Here is a 16,651-nt window from a genome sequence, read left to right on the forward strand (position 1 = left end):
GCACTGTTGCCTCACAGCAAGGTTATGGATTTGCTTCCCACCCGGGACCTTCCTGTGAGAAGTTTGCGTGTTCTCCCCATGTGTGCGTGGGTTCCCTCTGGGTGCGCCAGCTTCCCCCACACCCAAAGACTTGCAGGTTAGATGAATTGGAGACTTTAAATTGACCGTTTGTGTGAATGTGGCCCTGGGACAGACTGGTGTCATGTCCAGTTTGTACCCCACCTATGACTACTGGGATCAGGTCCAGCACCCTTAAATTGAGTAAGCAGGTATAGAAAATGGAGAGGTAAATTGTATCAGTATCTGTCCCATTTCAAAAAAATGTAGTCTTTGCTTAAGAGTGAAAAAAAAAAAAAAAAAACCTTTATTCCATTTACATGCTTGCCAATTTAGTGTGTAAAAGCCATGATATGTAAAATTTTTACATTAATACAGCACCAATATAGGACAAAAATATCCTCAATAACTATCAAACTGTGATGCTGCATGAAGAAAACAGTGGATGGACAAATATCTACACAAATACATATGTACTATACATAACAAAAAAGTCAAAATCTGGATGGAACACTGTGGCAAAAACTACACTGTTCCGTAATATATTTTCCACAAAGTGCAAAGTATTATGCATTTGGCCTGTAACCTTCGATTGCATAACTTCCATATTAAAACTGAGTACAATCATGTAGACATGAAATCTCACAAATACGAACTGGTAAATCAGAAGGCCAAAATAGTGTTAGTTTAACTTATGATACAAACATTTTTCTCTGACTGATGGTGACAAACAAAACCATGTCATCAACAGACCAACAAGGCTGCGAGCTGCTGCTGCGGTTGTCGCCACTGCAACAGTCTATATATTAACTTCATGTATAAAGTCAAAAGTACTACTAATTCATGCCAGAGTGCAGAACTTCAACACCATTACTGACTAGGTCAGTGGTTGCTGCTGGTGGAGTTCAGAATGTCATGCTGGAGTTTGGTGTTTGAGGCCTTGGACAGGTCTCGCTGTGGGGAAAGAAAAACAGGCATCACATTGGTTCATTCAACAGCACACTGAAGAAAAAACAACCTGAAAACTTCACCTTCTGAGTACAAACATTTCACAATTAGAACTTGTGAATCCTGTTGGCATAGCAAGATGTGCAGATGCAGAGCTGATAAGGTGTAATTTGATATATTAAAGATTAGTCGTCATTTTGAAACAAACCACTTGGTCCACAAAACATTGGCAACTGACAATTACAGCACATTTTCTGTTTTATTTGGAGATACAGTAGTGTTCAGAATAATAGTGCTATGTGACTAAAAAGATTAATCCAGGTTCTGAGTATATTTCTTATTGTTACATGGGAAACAAGGTACCAGTAGATTCTCATAAATCCAACAAGACCAAGCATTCATGATATGCACACTCTTAAGGCTATGAAACTGGGCTATTAGTAAAAAAAAAATAAAAAAAATAAAAAGTAGAAAAAGGGGGTGTTCAAAATAATAGTAGCATCTGCTGTTGATGCTACAAACTCCAAACTATTATGTTCAAACTGCTTTATTAGCAATCCTGTGAATCACTAAACTAGTATTTAGTTGTATAACTACATTTTCTCATGATTTCTTCACATCTGCAAGGCATTAATTTTGTTGGTTTGGAACCAAGATTTTGCTTGTTTACTAGTGTGCTTGGGGTCATTTTCTTGTTGAAACACCCATTTCAAGGGCATGTCCTCTTCAGCATAAGGCAACATGACCTCTTCAAGTATTTTGACATATCCAAACTGATCCATGATACCTGGTATGCGATATATAGGCCCAACACCATAGTAGGAGAAACATGCCCATAGCATGATGCTTGCACCACCATGCTTCACTGTCTTCACTGTGAACTGTGGCTTGACTTCAGAGTTTGGGGGTCGTCTCACAAACTGTCTGCGGCCCTTGGACCCAAAAAGAACAATTTTACTTTCATCAGTCCACAAATATTCCTCCATTTCTCTTTAGGCCAGTTGATGTGTTCTTTGGCAAATTGTAACCTCTTCCGCACATCTTTTATTTAAAAGAGGGACTTTGTAGGGGATTCTTGCAAATAAATTAGCTTCACACAGGCATCTAACTGTCACAGCACTTACAGGTAACTCCAGACTCTCTTTGATCATCCTGGAGCTGATCAATGGGTGAGCCTTTGCCATTCTGGTTATTCTTCTATCCATTTTGATGATTGTTTTCCATTTTCTTCCGTGTCTTTTTTTTTTTTTTTCTATTTTAAAGCATTAGAGATCATTGTAGATGAACAGCCTATAATTTTTTGCACCTGCGTATAGGTTTTCCCCTCTCCAATCAACTTTTTAATCAAACTATGCTGTTCTTCTGAACAATGTCTTGAACGTCCCATTTTCCTCAGGCTTTCAAAGAGAAAAGCATGTTCAACAGGTGCTGGCTTCATCCTTAAATAGGGGACACCTGATTCACACCTGTTTGTTCCACAAAATTGACAAACTCACTGACTGAATGCCACACTACTATTATTGTGAACACCCCCTTTTCTACTTTTTTTTTTTTTTTACTAATAGCTCAATTTCAAGCCTTAAGAGTGTGCATATCATGAATGCTTGGTCTTGTTGGATTTGTGATAATCTACTGGTACATTGTTTCCCATGTAACAATAAGAAATATACTCAAAACCTGGATTAATCTTTTTAGTCACATAGCACTACTATTATTCTCAACACTACTGTATATTCTGTAACCAAATGCTCAACAGCTAATTGTCTCTGGTCATCATGATATGCTGTTGTCTACCAGGCACCACCACCTCAGGAAAAAAGTTATAGGCAGGTTTTCATTTACTATTTGCATGCAATTTAATTAAAAGTTGAAGTCAGAATTCTAAACACACCTTTAATGAACAGAGTCAGTATTGAGCAAGGCCTTCTAAAAAGATACATTTACACAAATTATGAGTGTTAACCTTCACAACCTGCACAAAATCCCTCAATGTCACACTGACATGGTGGAAGGAAGGAAAAAAAAAAAAGTGTAGAGGGGAAGTAAAAATTGTATACAAAAGTTTAAATTACCACAAACTCGGAATATGTGCTGGCAACAGAAGTTATACTGTTGTTACACTGTGGACTACCATGGTTCAGCAACGCACCACTCAGAGGGGTTCTCTTCCCTTGGTCTTCATTCTCCTTATTACAGCTCTGCAGTCTTGGGTGTGGGGGCTTACTGCAACCTGGTGTCCGAGCCACCACGCCCTGAACAACAGACAGTACATTAAATTAAAGTCATACAAGTGGCACCGATGATCACTCAATGAAATCCAAATTCTTAGCCAAATATAGACATCTTAAAATAGAAATTTGTATTCAAACAAGATGCTGTGTTCAGTTACAGTTTGCAGAACTAACCATCCCTTTTGAATGGCAATCCCTTTTTTTGTTAAATATATTAATTTCACTGTAAATTCCCCAATTATGTAAACAATATTTACAGCCTGACAGCCAGTGAAATATTACACTTCCATAACTCACATTCCTCCAGTTCCAGGGGGGAAAAAAGATTGACGTGCATGCAACTTGGGCACTTTCATCTTAAACTGACCTTGTTGGCTGAAAGTGGTGGGCGGGGAATAGGTGAACGACAGATAGTGCCACCATAGACTGAACGCATCGTGCTGTTAGAGGTAGCACTGGAAATGCTGGACGTAGCATTAAACTAAGAGAAAGTGACAGTTAGTGCTGCCAGAGCAAGACTAAAAAGACACTGATGAGAATTAATGCCATAACCACAGGAAATCCACAGTGAGTTTACATATGAAGAGACAAAAACATACCAGTTTTCGAGATTTGTTGGGGGTAGTTGCGACCGGAAATCTTCGTTTAGTAGGCGTTCGTATTGTTGTTCCATATAGCATATCCTCCTCAGTCTGCTTGCTCTTCTTCAGTTGCTGTTAACATTTGGAAAAATCCTTTGTCACTTTTTTCCTCCAAATAGTTTACAACACAAATAGTAAATAGTTTACAAGACACATTGACTCTTACTCTGTCCAATTTCTCCTTCTCCTTCTCAATGCGGTGGAGCTCCCACTGGCCCTCCACATACTCCAGGAATTTTTGGCCATTTACAAGGAACTCCTGTCCCTGCTCACTTTCAAGTGCATCAATCTGGGTTTTCAGTTTCTTCTCGAGCTAAATAACGAAGAACATGATTACAATGTTTGACAATTTTTCCCCACACTTCAACATCCAAGTCCAACTGGATCTCTGTTCTCGCACACAAAATGATACCCTCACCTTCCAAACTAGGTGCTTGCACAGGTTTTTCTAAACCAGGAAACAGGGGTGCCTCACCCCTTGTTTTGGCTGTGTGCCCCCTTGACAAAATGCTGATTTTTATTTTTTTTTAAAGCACTACTAGCTACAGCCATCCCCTCGATGATTGATTCTTCTGTAAATACATAGCACTGATGCCAGGAAATATCAGGCCCATTCGTAAAAAGCACTTTTTCCAAAATACAGACAGATGCCCTACTTCACCCAGTTTTGCCACGGTTTTCATACTGATGCCTGTTCAGGGTCTCTGCCAGATCACTGTGTTATCAAAGTACCAGTATAGCACATTCAGTATGTGCACCTGTAATCCCTCCTTGTGTTTACATCAGCATTTGATGCTGCGAGCTGTCAGTCTGCCGTTCTGCTTAGCAGGTCCTTGTTGAAAAAAAGACTTCTCTTCTGTGTTTCAGAGCGCGAGGACACAGAGGACAAACAGCAGAGTGCAGAGCTTACAAACATTTTTTTAGGTTTTCTTTCAAACTCTGTGCACGTCTTTGCTATGGAGCTGCAGAGCTTCTTAACCATGGAAATATAGATTGGAATGGACGTGCGCGCCTCAATCTATTAGCGTTGCTCAGGACAGGAAGGCACCATTACTAAAGGGTGGAGATGTGCAGATCATCAATAATAAACTGACTGCTTTTTTTGCACTAGCATCGCTATTTCTTAACAGATTTTAATAACTGTAGGCTTGTTTTAAAGCCCCTTGAAAGCTCTTTCCAATGAACCTATGTATGTGTGGGTGAAAAAAAAACTTATGTAAAATGCAGAAATTTGGGGAAATTATGACAAACTGTGCTGCTTTTCTCGCTCTATTGTCGCTATTTGTTAACAAATGTTAATAAAGTAGGCTTGTTTTAAAGCCCTTTAATTGAGCTTTCTAATGAATCCATACATGCCTGGGTAGAAAAAAAATGTTTTATGTAAAGTGTGGAAATTTGGGGAAAATATGCCATTCTGTTCATTTACTGTGATGTTTTTTTTCCTGTCATCATAATTCTTGATGGATTTTTTATAAATGAAGCCTTGTAAGTTGTATTCAAGCTGATTAAAAGCTCTAACGAACCCATACATGCCTGGATAAAAAAAATCCTTATGTATTAAAATATAAATCTGAAGTATGTCTTGCCATTGTGCTCATTTACCTTGCTGCTTTTTCCACTGTAATATTATTGCTAGTCTTTTAATGACAACAGCATATATATGATTTTTACTAACATTTTATTACAAGTAGATATAAAGCCATCCGGAATTATGACCTTTGACCCTCAGTCAGGGTAAAAAGTACCTCCTCCACCCCCCCCCCCCCCCCAACCACACTTAAAATTTAAATGCCGCCTGTGACCACCATGTACATATCATATTAAACACTGGGAGTGTGTATATATATATATATATATATATATATATAAATAAACATTTTTGCTTCCATATCTGTATGCATGTGAATGCAGCTTAATGAAAAGAAATTATGGCACTGAGTTATAGTCTCAGTATATCGATATTAAATTGCAACATAACGACTTTAAAATAGACATTTGTTTTACATAATTACATTAAGGCTATTGTACAGTTCATTTTAGTATTCGAGAATTTGTTTTTGTAGTTGGTGCAGTTGATGGTGAAGCACTGGCTGCCTTTTTTCCCCTCATTTCGCTTCTGTTTAACAGGCTCAAGGCGCTTTCTCCACCCTTAGTAATGGCCGCCGTGCGGCATGCCACTAGTCATGTGATGTCCTTTCCAGTCTCTATTTCCATGTTCTTAACAGGCTTCCTGTGCTCCATATTTGTCAATAAATGCGTGTGTAGATTGTGAATGGTCAGCGGAAGCGCACCTCACCTTTTTAACGTCAGTGTGTGCGCAGTGTCTGCCTCACACACGCTTAGCTCCCAAGAACATTTTTCTAGTTTCATGATTAATCTTTTTAACAGCGCACTGAATAAACCGTCTCTGCGTGTGTCCAAGTAATTTCCAGTCATCTTCAGTATAATTTCTTTTCTGTGTTCATGTTGTCTGATGCGACATTGTGGGGAATCCCTGCTCCAAGGGCCTACACTGAGGAAAATAAGTATTTGAACACCCAGCGATTTTGCAAGTTCTCCCACTTAGAAATCACGGAGGGATCTGAAATTTTCATCTTAGGTGCACGTCCACTGTGACAGACATAATCGCAGGTTGTTCAAATTCTTATTTTCCTCACTGTATTTACATGAAATTGCATTTTTAAATGGGGCGTGGCCAGGGAGGAGCATGGTTCCATGCTCAATGAGATGTACAAACGGGAAGTGCGCGAATTCATGCCTATGCACACTTTCATACATCTGAATATATTTATGCTTAAGCCAGATTCAGGGTTTTGGTGTATACCAAGTTTTAGTAGAAAGACCACACAAGTCTTTGTACATGAGGCCCCTGGTTGCTGTTGTTCCGGTCGTTCAAGAAGTCTCAGAATGCCCCATTTTGACCTCAAATTTTCAAAGGCTCCATAAAAGAGGAAGGGAGGAAGACCCCTTCTCCGCACCATTCCCCATGCTTGGTTGCTTCCCTCCCTCAGATCTGGTGTCGCCCCCTTGCTAAATTTTCCTTAAAAAAAAAAACAAAACAAAAAAAAACCCTTGTTAATACAGTTAATATTTTGATGAAAAAACATCAATTAAACTGGTGATGCAAGTAACAAATTAATTAAAATAAACAATTCAAGCAAAGTTCAATTGTCACTTTGAGGATGTTTGATATTTTCCTTCATATGTCGTATTACCATTTAGTACAAAAAAATGAAGTAAAGATCCGCACAGCCGGTTAGCTCCCAAACAAACCTTTAATAACACCGAGGGTGACGTTTCGGGCCTAGCCCTTCATCAGACATAATTCATTACAATTTGTATTACCATTTAGTGAAATTTCACTGAAATGCCCAAACCAGTGTAGGAGGAGGTGTACTTATGAGCCTCATGGACAAATGGGATTACTCTGTACCGCACAAGAACACACGCCACTGAGGTGCTGAACATCAACCCATCTCCACCAGACTAACAAAGCCATTTCATTCACTGCTTCTTGTTTCCTCCAATGTCTCTCTCTCGTTCACACAGTGGGCAGTGGATCCTCACTGAAGTTTTAACATGGGGGGATCGCAGTCTCAAAAAAATATTTGCAAAACATGACCATATGGGGGCAGTCTGGAGCAATGTTGGACAAAATGGAAATCCAGAACAGGAATTTAAAAAAAAAACAGTTTAATTAAAACAAAATGTTAACTATACAATTCACAAGACAAATAAGGCCAGGATACCTAATCTATGAAACCTCTGAAACAAGTGACAGGTCTTTGTATCTTACCTTCGGTAGGCTTTTTTGTAAGTCAGACCTCTGTTTCTCCTCTTTGAGAAGATTCCCTCCTCTGTTTGTGAATCTTGATGGATCTGTGGCTTTTTTCTGAAAAAGAATGGAGGGAGAACACATATTGTGAGCTTTATGTAGGAACTCCTCCAAAATATATAGCAGTGACACCAAACAGATGAGATGTAGTGATATAATCACCTACTGAGTCAGTGGATATAGGACTAAATCCTTTTATACAGTCAACAACACAAAAATCACTTCAAACAGTGCCATTTTCAAAACAGCAAGTGTTGCATTTTAAATTTGGCTCTAATTTGTGTTAAACTTTCCATAAGAAGCAGAACGAACCATCTGAGTTGAAGTGATCCTGCTCATCCGTAAATGATTTCAATAGACCTTAGTGGTTACCTGGTGATCGTTCATGTCAGAAGAGTGTAAACTGCCATTATTTAAGAACATGTCCTGTTACTTTAGGCAAATGTTTAAAATTTATTCCAGGGCGTAGTCCTTGACCACTACCTTTGACACATGCATATTTGTCTGGTGAAGGAATGTGAAGTCTTTTCAGCAATCTCGGCATCTTCCCTCTCTCTGACGTCGCACCGTGACAGACATTCTTTTAAAAACTTGATGGCTCTTAAAATATGCAATGTTCACATGCTACTGTTAGATAATATCTGGCTGGTTATCAAGTATTTGCTATGCTTAAATGGTTATGTTTTTGGTGAGTTTTGGTCAACTGCTTCAGTATGTATGTCAACTGGTTTTATCTGATCAGAAACAAAGAAATTACGTTACACCATGTATCAAATAACTTGGTTGAAGACAAGGGGTGGAGCTTCCCCTCAGTCTGTGGGGAACCATTAAGATTAAGATTGTGACTAAAACACACCCACTGTAACGCCTACACTGTATTTTATAAAAGTGTTATGTCTGCCATGTTCAACGTCTTTCACAAGATGATGCCGTCTGTGGAGACCCAGGCCTGGTTTTCAACGTGACTTTCAATAAATTCAAACTGAGGAATATATCAATTTGGTTAAAGAACCAAGAGAAATTAGACTACGTTTCGCTTAAAAAAAAAAACAAAAACAAAAAAAAAAACAGTGTCTTGGAGAAGCATCGCCGTAGCAACCAACCAGTCCCGCTTTACAACAACTGCCGCAACAATCGCGCTTTGAGAGAAGCATTTTTCTCCGCTGACTCCCTCAAATGTGGATTGTCATACAGATCAGTGTCCGCGGACTTATAAAACTTGCACGTTGTCATAAAAAAAAAAAAAAAACACTTTGCGAGAGGCAAAAACTCAGTGACGATCATGATTAGAGTACAACACTAACACCCACCCTCTGCCTCCCCATGATGAAATCCATGGAATTCCTCAGGTCCACTGAGTTTTCACAGCCCTGCAGCAACTAGGGCAAACTAGTTCTGTTACAAGCACCAAATTTTCAACTATTTACAACATTTTGAGCAAAGTGGTGCTGCTGAAAATGTTTGTCTTCAACCCAGTTTTCTCAAGTACTGAATAGTGTCTAGGTTACAAATTGCCATCATCACATGCAATTTGGTTATGGGGTATAATGACAATTTCAACCTGACTGATCAATCATTTTATTTTGATAAGCATTTCACTTGTTGATCTGGCTGCTTTCCTCTGACAAGAATGGTTATGTCAGAGTAAAGCAGTTGTTATGTCAGTTGAAAACATCAGTCTGCTTGCTTTCAGATCATTTATTCAAACTGCGTATATGAAAGAGACTAAATATTCTGCTCACCTCCAGCTCTAAGAAGAGTCTCCAGCTTTCCTCCCAACAGTGAACCCCTTCAAAAAGCTCTTTGTGCCCCTCATAATGCTGCTTCAACCGCTGAATCTCAGCATCATGCAGACCCAAAAGCTCCTCAGTATAATCCTCTGAAAACAATAAATGAAAGCTCAACTTCCAACTTCCCCCAAATGCAATGAAATTTTAATTGAAAAAAAGAAAAAAAAACCCACATACACACACACACACACACACACACACACACACACACACAAGTGAACCCACCACTAAAATATGGTGTAAAAGCTTGGCGCTGGTCAATACTCAAGAAGCACTTTTCCCAAAACACAGCGATTTCAGAGCGAATGGCTTCTGTAACATTTCGGATATTCTGTAGTTTGAGCTCCTCCAGACGCTGAACCTCTGCTTGTAACTGAAGAATGAAGGGAAGCTGAATCAGTTAAGCAGTACAAGGGACAAAGAAATTACAGCACATTTGAGTCTCTCACCGCGACCAGGTTCCTCTTCTTTGATGTGACCATGTGTTCAGAAAAGGCCTGTCTCTCACCCTGAGGAACCTGTAGTCTGTCCCACAGCTGCTGGATCCTCTCTCGTTGAGTCTTGCACATTGCTTCGTTCTCTGCCTTATGTTCCTCCAGCTGCAGCAGAAATGTGACAGAAATTGACTCTTGATATCAAATGACAGTTTGAAGTCAAGAGAACTTTTCAAGGAATCCAACAGTCTTTTTAGGAACCTTAATCTTTTATGGTACTTGCATTTGGACACAAAGAAATCTGGGTGCGAGTGTATTTCTTGCCCTCTGTGAAGTGCATTTACAAAGGAAACAACACTGGTGCAAACACCAAGGCTCCAGATTTCTCACCAGTGTTCGTCACAGACACATAAAAATGGAACTCCCCCACAAACTCAACAGCCCAACTCCAAATACCGACTTAGTTTAGCTTCTGGAGTATCATCCTTCCATTCCTGCATGTGCTGTCTGCTCTGGCTGCTACTCATCTTCCCCCTACCTTGCATTTGACAGCTAATCACTTCAACTCCTCTTTTGTGAAGATACTGTTGGCCAATCTTATGGTGACAAGCATATATACACAGGACACCATAAACCAAAAACAATGTTGAAGGATAGTTATGTTACAGTTAAGCAAGGCTGAACCGTGCTACGTCCTTCACGAGAGCTTCAGCAGAAACCATACCAGACTTCATGTCCTACTAGTAGTGTCTCTGTTGATCCATACGGGCCATCCCCCACATTTTGACGCACATGTGATCCACAAATTAATTGCTGAGCTTATGTGTGTCATGGTGAACTATTTTTAAAGTGAAACTGCATTAATTTTGATGCAGCTGTAGTGAAATCACACTGCGAGTGGAAGAAATGCAGCCGTGTGCTTATGCAGCCTGTAAAAGCATGGAGAGAATGAGTGTGCACGTTCATGCAGTGACACAGCCTGTTAAAACCAGGCTAAATCAGCAATGTGCACTGCTAGAGACAGCAGGCACAGTGCACGTCTGGATCCAACCACAGAAAGAATCTCTCAATAATTAAAAGGACCTGAGGACGAAGTGTCCACTGTCCCTTCCCTGTATAGTCTCGAACCCTTTGAACAGCACGTCGCCCTGTAAGCACGTGTGCAGCCAAGCTAGATGAACGTTCACAGCTCTGGAAAATAACGACTATCCCCACAGTGTCTGCTCACCAGGACCGCTGACCTGAATGAATTCAGATATCTGGGGAAAAATAATGTATAGATCCAGAAAGGGGTATAAATAAAATTAGTTTCCCTCTCACCAGACAATGCAGACAAGGACATAATAAAATCGATATAACAGATATCAGGGCATGGAAGACTCCACTGAATTTTGGAGGTGATCTGGATCAGGATGCTGGATCAAGATTCACTTTATATAGGCTTTGAAGGATTACATCAAAACTACTTCACAGATTCTCACGTAATTTGCACCACAGATAGATATCAGGGCATGGAAGACTCCACTGAATTTTGGATGTGATCTGGATTCTGGATCAAGATTTACTTTATATAGGCTTTGAAGGATTAGGACAAAACTACATCACAGGTTTTGACAAAATTTTCAGAGATACATATTAGACCATGGAAGACTCCATTAAATTTTTGAGGGGATCTGGATTACACGTAAGTTTCACTTTATACAGGCTTTGAAGGATTACTTCAAAACTACTTCACAGATTCTCACGTAATTTGCACCACAGATAGATATCAGGGGATGGAAGACTCCACTGAATTTTGGATGTGATCTGGATTCTGGATCAAGATTTACTTTATATAGGCTTTGAAGGATTAGGACAAAACTACATCAGAGGTTTTGACAAAATTTTCAGAGATACATATTAGACCATGGAAGACTCCATTAAATTTTTGAGGGGATCTGGATTACGCGCAAGTTTCACTTTATACAGGCTTTGAAGGATTACTTCAAAACTACTTCACAGATTATCACCAAATTTGCACCACAGATAGATATTAGGGCATGGAAGACTCCACTGAATTTTGGAGATGAGCCGGATCTGGCTTGGCGGACGTCAGAAATCTCCAATTGCTCTTGTTTTGAAAATGAGTTTTAAGTCATAAACTTTTGTTTACTTTTCATTATTTTGATAAAGTCTCTTTATTATTCACCGATTCTGCTCATATTAAAACTTACAAGTGTGAGAAGTTTTGAGCCCGACCCAGAAAAAGTAGGGCGTAGTTCTCAATCTTGGCAAAATTCATGAAAAACTTCCAAGCATGCGGCCAGCTGACTTGTATTAGAATTTCAACACTCCGCCTTCCAAAATATTAGAGACAAGGAGAGTTTTGAGGTTTGTTTTTTTTGGCACCCACCAGGGCTCTAAGTGGTTCCACTAGATGTAAGATTCTCAAACTCACCTGACAAAGGAGCAGTTTCAGTGATGTAATGTTTTCTCTGGAAAGACAAAAAGAATCCTCATCGTCACAGACAACATCCTTCTCAAAACTGGTGTCAGGGACATGGTCCAGTTCTTCCATGTACAAGATTATCTGTTTTCTGAGGCCTGTGAACTCAGCATGCCGCCTTGCCTGGACACACACACCACACATTCAAGAGACAATATGAGGTCCAAAAACAAAAAAAGAAAATAAGTTCTGGTCTGCATCACAGATTTTATGAGTAGCCCAGAGTGACTCCACTTCAGACTCTCAGGTGTCTTCTTCATGCTGGAGTAATCACTCAGACGTCACTGTGTCAAAGTCAAACATCCAAATCCACGACAACAGCCACAGGAGACACTACATACAGAGAAACACAGGCCAGACTATGTACATTCACGATACTTCCTTATAAAAGTATCATATGACAGCATTCTGTGTGGCTACACAGTGCACTCCTCACCCATTTTTTTTTTCTTGCAATGTCACTGTATTACAACACCCCCCCCCCCCCCCAAAAAAAAACAGGCACTTTCAGTAGACCATCTAAATAACCTTAAAGTTATAGTTACTAACATGTCCACTCATTTTATATTTGCATTACACATAACTTTGCGTAGTATCAACATGTCCACACAACATAAAGCTGACACTATTTATTCATAGGGTTTGTTTTTTTAAATATGTACCAACAATGTACTGATCAGTATAAAAACCATTACATATTGTGGTTTTGTAACACCTGAGACAGCTGCTCTGACTAATTGCTTACCTTCACTCTCCACCCAGGGGGACCCTCCACAAAAATATTCAAAGCTTTATACAGCACTCAGTGAACTTATCCTTCAACACTAGTTTGAAGAACCATACCGATCAGAAGAGGATGGTCAGTGGTGGGACCAGCCTTCAAGAGCATCAGTTATGGACAATTAGTGGATGTTTGACAAACTGTCTGATTACAGTGACAGCTGCACTCAAAACAGACATGCTGGATGCTCATTGTTATGCTCCGCCCAGCTACCAAACTAGCTACCACAGGGAAAAACATGATGCAGAATATGTGGCCAAATTTTACACCACTTATACAACAGAACGAGAAAATAACAGCTGGAAATAGTGCCAACATATTTATCGGTTATATACAAATTACTGATGGTCACTTAAACACTGCTCCAGAGTATTTCAAAAACTGTTTCCAACCGTATTCTGGAGCTTGTATCAAAAGGAAGACATCCTGAGCTGCACTGAATGAGGCCTCAGTAGATCACCAACAGACTCAAAACATTCCATTTGTTTTTGTGTTGAGACACTGAAATACACGTGAATGAACTCTGGTTGCAATGTTTGAATTTCAACTTTAAAGGCCACAATCGATGCAGGGACCATACATACACTAGCAAGTAAGATGTTTGTTTTCCCCAACACTGAAATCAAATTGAGGAAACTAAAAGATGGTTGTCACACCTTCTCTGCAGTCTGATTATCAAGGTGCTGACGGAAATTCTCCAGTTGTTCCAGGGAAGGCACACTGTCTGGAGCAATGCCGTAAGGCACAGAACAGAGGAGGTCACAGAGGTCATGGTCCTGCTCCAGCAGAGTCTTCAGCTGCTGCATCCGCTGACTCTTCTCCTTCATCAGAGCTTCCACCTGTGTGCGGATGTTCTTCTCTTGCTGCAACATACTGATACCCTGTTCCTCCTGAAAACATGCATGAAACATTAAAGATTAGAGTGACTTAAAAAGGGATGATTTAAAATTTATATTTGGTACACACACCCCCGACATGGACAATAGACAGGACTGATAGAACAGTGCCACTATACAGATTTAAAATTTCAAAAGAGGGGTATTCCCAGATGTCAACACAGCATCAGTGCAGATACTGACATGTTCCTTACCCACTTTCAACATTCCAGTATCTAACTTTCTGTCCCACATCACATCAGTAGAGTTATGTAGCAACTTTTAGCACCAGTGAAGTTGTAATTTTATCTTTCTATGTTCTAGAAAAGTTTGTGTAATTGAACATTTAGTGTTCTGTTCAGTGTCCAGTTAGATATTTGGGATAAGACAACGAAGGCAGCTAGGATGATGCATCATGCTGAGAGCAGAACTATTTTTAACTAAACAATGGGATAAAAAAAATGTTCTATACAAGCTTCAGTTTGTTACTAAATAAAAAGCTACACCTCTTAAAGAAGCCATGGAGTCTGCAGGTTTTCTGTGAAAGTGTACAGTAAAAAAGGAGGTATTTCACCTAGTATTATAGGCCGGGTGGCCCACCAGGCTAACTAGAAAACCCTGACCAGGACAAAATGTTTTGAACAACAATTATTAATCCATTTAGATGTCAATCATTCCCGTGCACCCACGGCGCTTTAACAGACTTTCCGTTGCACACAAGCTTCTGTGGAGTAATATTGTTTTAAAAAGGGATTTATATGTTTAATTAAATGAGCAGGGGTGGTGGGCCAAGTGGTTAAGTGCGCTTGTTTCTAGTGCAGAAGATTCCCGTTCCAAGACAACCCTTCCAAATGTAACGTGGAGTTGCACAGGGATATAGATAAATAAAAGGCATCCGGCATAAATCTTGTGCCAAATCAACACGCAGATCCACCTGTGGGTGCCCAGAGTGAAAAAAGAGAAGCCAAATTGACTTACTTTTTACATGGCATTAATCAGCTTCTTAGTTTATCTTGGGTGATATCAGAGTGACATTAAAAACTTTGGTGAAATGGCCAGATACCATGCTGAAAGCGTATCGTGCAGCCAGCACTCAGTGATTTGTGGTAGCAGCAATCCTGGGTTCAAATCCAGGTCACAGCATAAATAAACTCAGTGACTAGACAGTTTATATATGGGTGCATCCAAAAAGTATTCACAGCGCTGCACCTTTTCCACATATTTCTTAATGTTACTGCCTTATTCCACAACAGATGAGTCTTTTTTCCCCTCAAAATTCTACACACAATACTCATAATGATAATGTGGAAAAAAATTGAGATTTTTGCAAATTTATAAAAATAAAAAACTAAGAAATCACTCGTACATAAGTATTCACAGCCTTTGCCATGAAGCTCAAAAATTGAGCTCAGGTGCATCCTGTTTCCATTGATCATCATTGAGATGTTTCTACAGCTTAATTGGAGTCCACCAGGGGCAAATTCAATTGATTGGACATGATTTGCATAGGCACACACACACAAACACATATACATACACACACTCAACAAAAATATAAATGCAACACTTTTGGTTTTGCTCCCATTTTGTATGAGATGAAAAAGATCTAAAACTTTTTCCACATACACAATATCACCATTTCCCTCACATATTGTTCACAAACCAGTCTAAATCTGTGATAGTGAGCACTTCTCCTTTGCTGAGATAATCCATCCCACCTCACAGGTGTGCCATATCAAGATGCTGATTAGACACCATGATTAGTGCACAGGTGTGCCTTAAACTGTCCACAATAAAAGGCCACTCTGAAAGGTGCAGTTTTGTTTTATTGGGGGGGGGGATACCAGTCAGTATCTGGTGTGACCACCATTTGCCTCATGCAGTGCAACACATCTCCTTCGCATAGAGTTGATCAGGTTGTCAATTGTGGCCTGTGGAATGTTGGTCCACTCCTCTTCAATGGCTGTGCGAAGTTGCTGGATATTGGCAGGAACTGGTACACGCAAGTCCAGAGCATCCCAAACATGCTCAATGGGTGACATGTCCAGTGAGTATGGCAGCCATGCAAGAACTGGGATATTTTCAGCTTCCAAGAATTGTGTACAGATCCTTGCAACATGGGGCCGTGCATTATCCTGCTGCAACATGAGGTGATGTTCTTGGATGTATGGCACAACAATGGGCCTCAGGATCTCGTCACGGTATCTCTGTGCATTCAAAATGCCATCAATAAAATGCACCTGTGTTCTTTGTCCATAACAGACGCCTGCCCATACCATAACCCCACCGCCACCATGGGCAACTCGATCCACAACATTGACATCAGAAAACCGCTCACCCACACGACGCCACACACGCTGTCTGCCATCTGCCCTGGACAGTGTGAACCGGGATTCATCCGTGAAGAGAACACCTCTCCAATATGCCAAACGCCAGCGAATGTGAGCATTTGCCCACTCAAGTCAGTTACGACGACGAACTGGAGTCAGGTCCAGACCCCAATGAGGACGACGAGCATGCAAATGAGCTTCCCTGAGACGGTTTCTGACAGTTTGTGCAGAAATTCTTTGGTTA

At 40.1% G+C, this 16,651-nt stretch overlaps 1 protein-coding gene across 3 annotated transcripts in view; it reads right to left on the bottom strand.

Moving 5' to 3' along the window:
• Positions 1-551: 551 nt before the first annotated feature.
• prc1b (protein regulator of cytokinesis 1b) overlaps positions 552-16,651 on the bottom strand; it is a 36,858-nt gene continuing 20,758 nt past the window's right edge. The window contains exons 4-14 of one of the 3 annotated variants that reach the window (XM_034193374.1): positions 13,859-14,092; positions 12,374-12,544; positions 9,952-10,101; positions 9,728-9,875; positions 9,455-9,591; positions 7,674-7,769; positions 4,044-4,190; positions 3,836-3,949; positions 3,604-3,717; positions 3,155-3,257; positions 552-1,011 (exon numbers count right to left, since the gene is read on the bottom strand). In XM_034193374.1, coding sequence (XP_034049265.1) covers positions 971-1,011; positions 3,155-3,257; positions 3,604-3,717; positions 3,836-3,949; positions 4,044-4,190; positions 7,674-7,769; positions 9,455-9,591; positions 9,728-9,875; positions 9,952-10,101; positions 12,374-12,544; positions 13,859-14,092 — 1,455 coding nt within the window. In that variant the 3' untranslated portion in view covers positions 552-970. Of the gene's footprint in view, positions 1,012-3,077; positions 3,258-3,603; positions 3,718-3,835; positions 3,950-4,043; positions 4,191-7,673; positions 7,770-9,454; positions 9,592-9,727; positions 9,876-9,951; positions 10,102-12,373; positions 12,545-13,855; positions 14,093-16,651 lie in introns of all 3 variants that reach the window. The other 2 variants (XM_034193355.1, XM_034193365.1) reach the window with 2 other exon arrangements.

Source organism: Thalassophryne amazonica, chromosome 2, assembly GCF_902500255.1.
Source record: "Thalassophryne amazonica chromosome 2, fThaAma1.1, whole genome shotgun sequence".
Lineage (NCBI taxonomy): Eukaryota > Metazoa > Chordata > Actinopteri > Batrachoidiformes > Batrachoididae > Thalassophryne > Thalassophryne amazonica.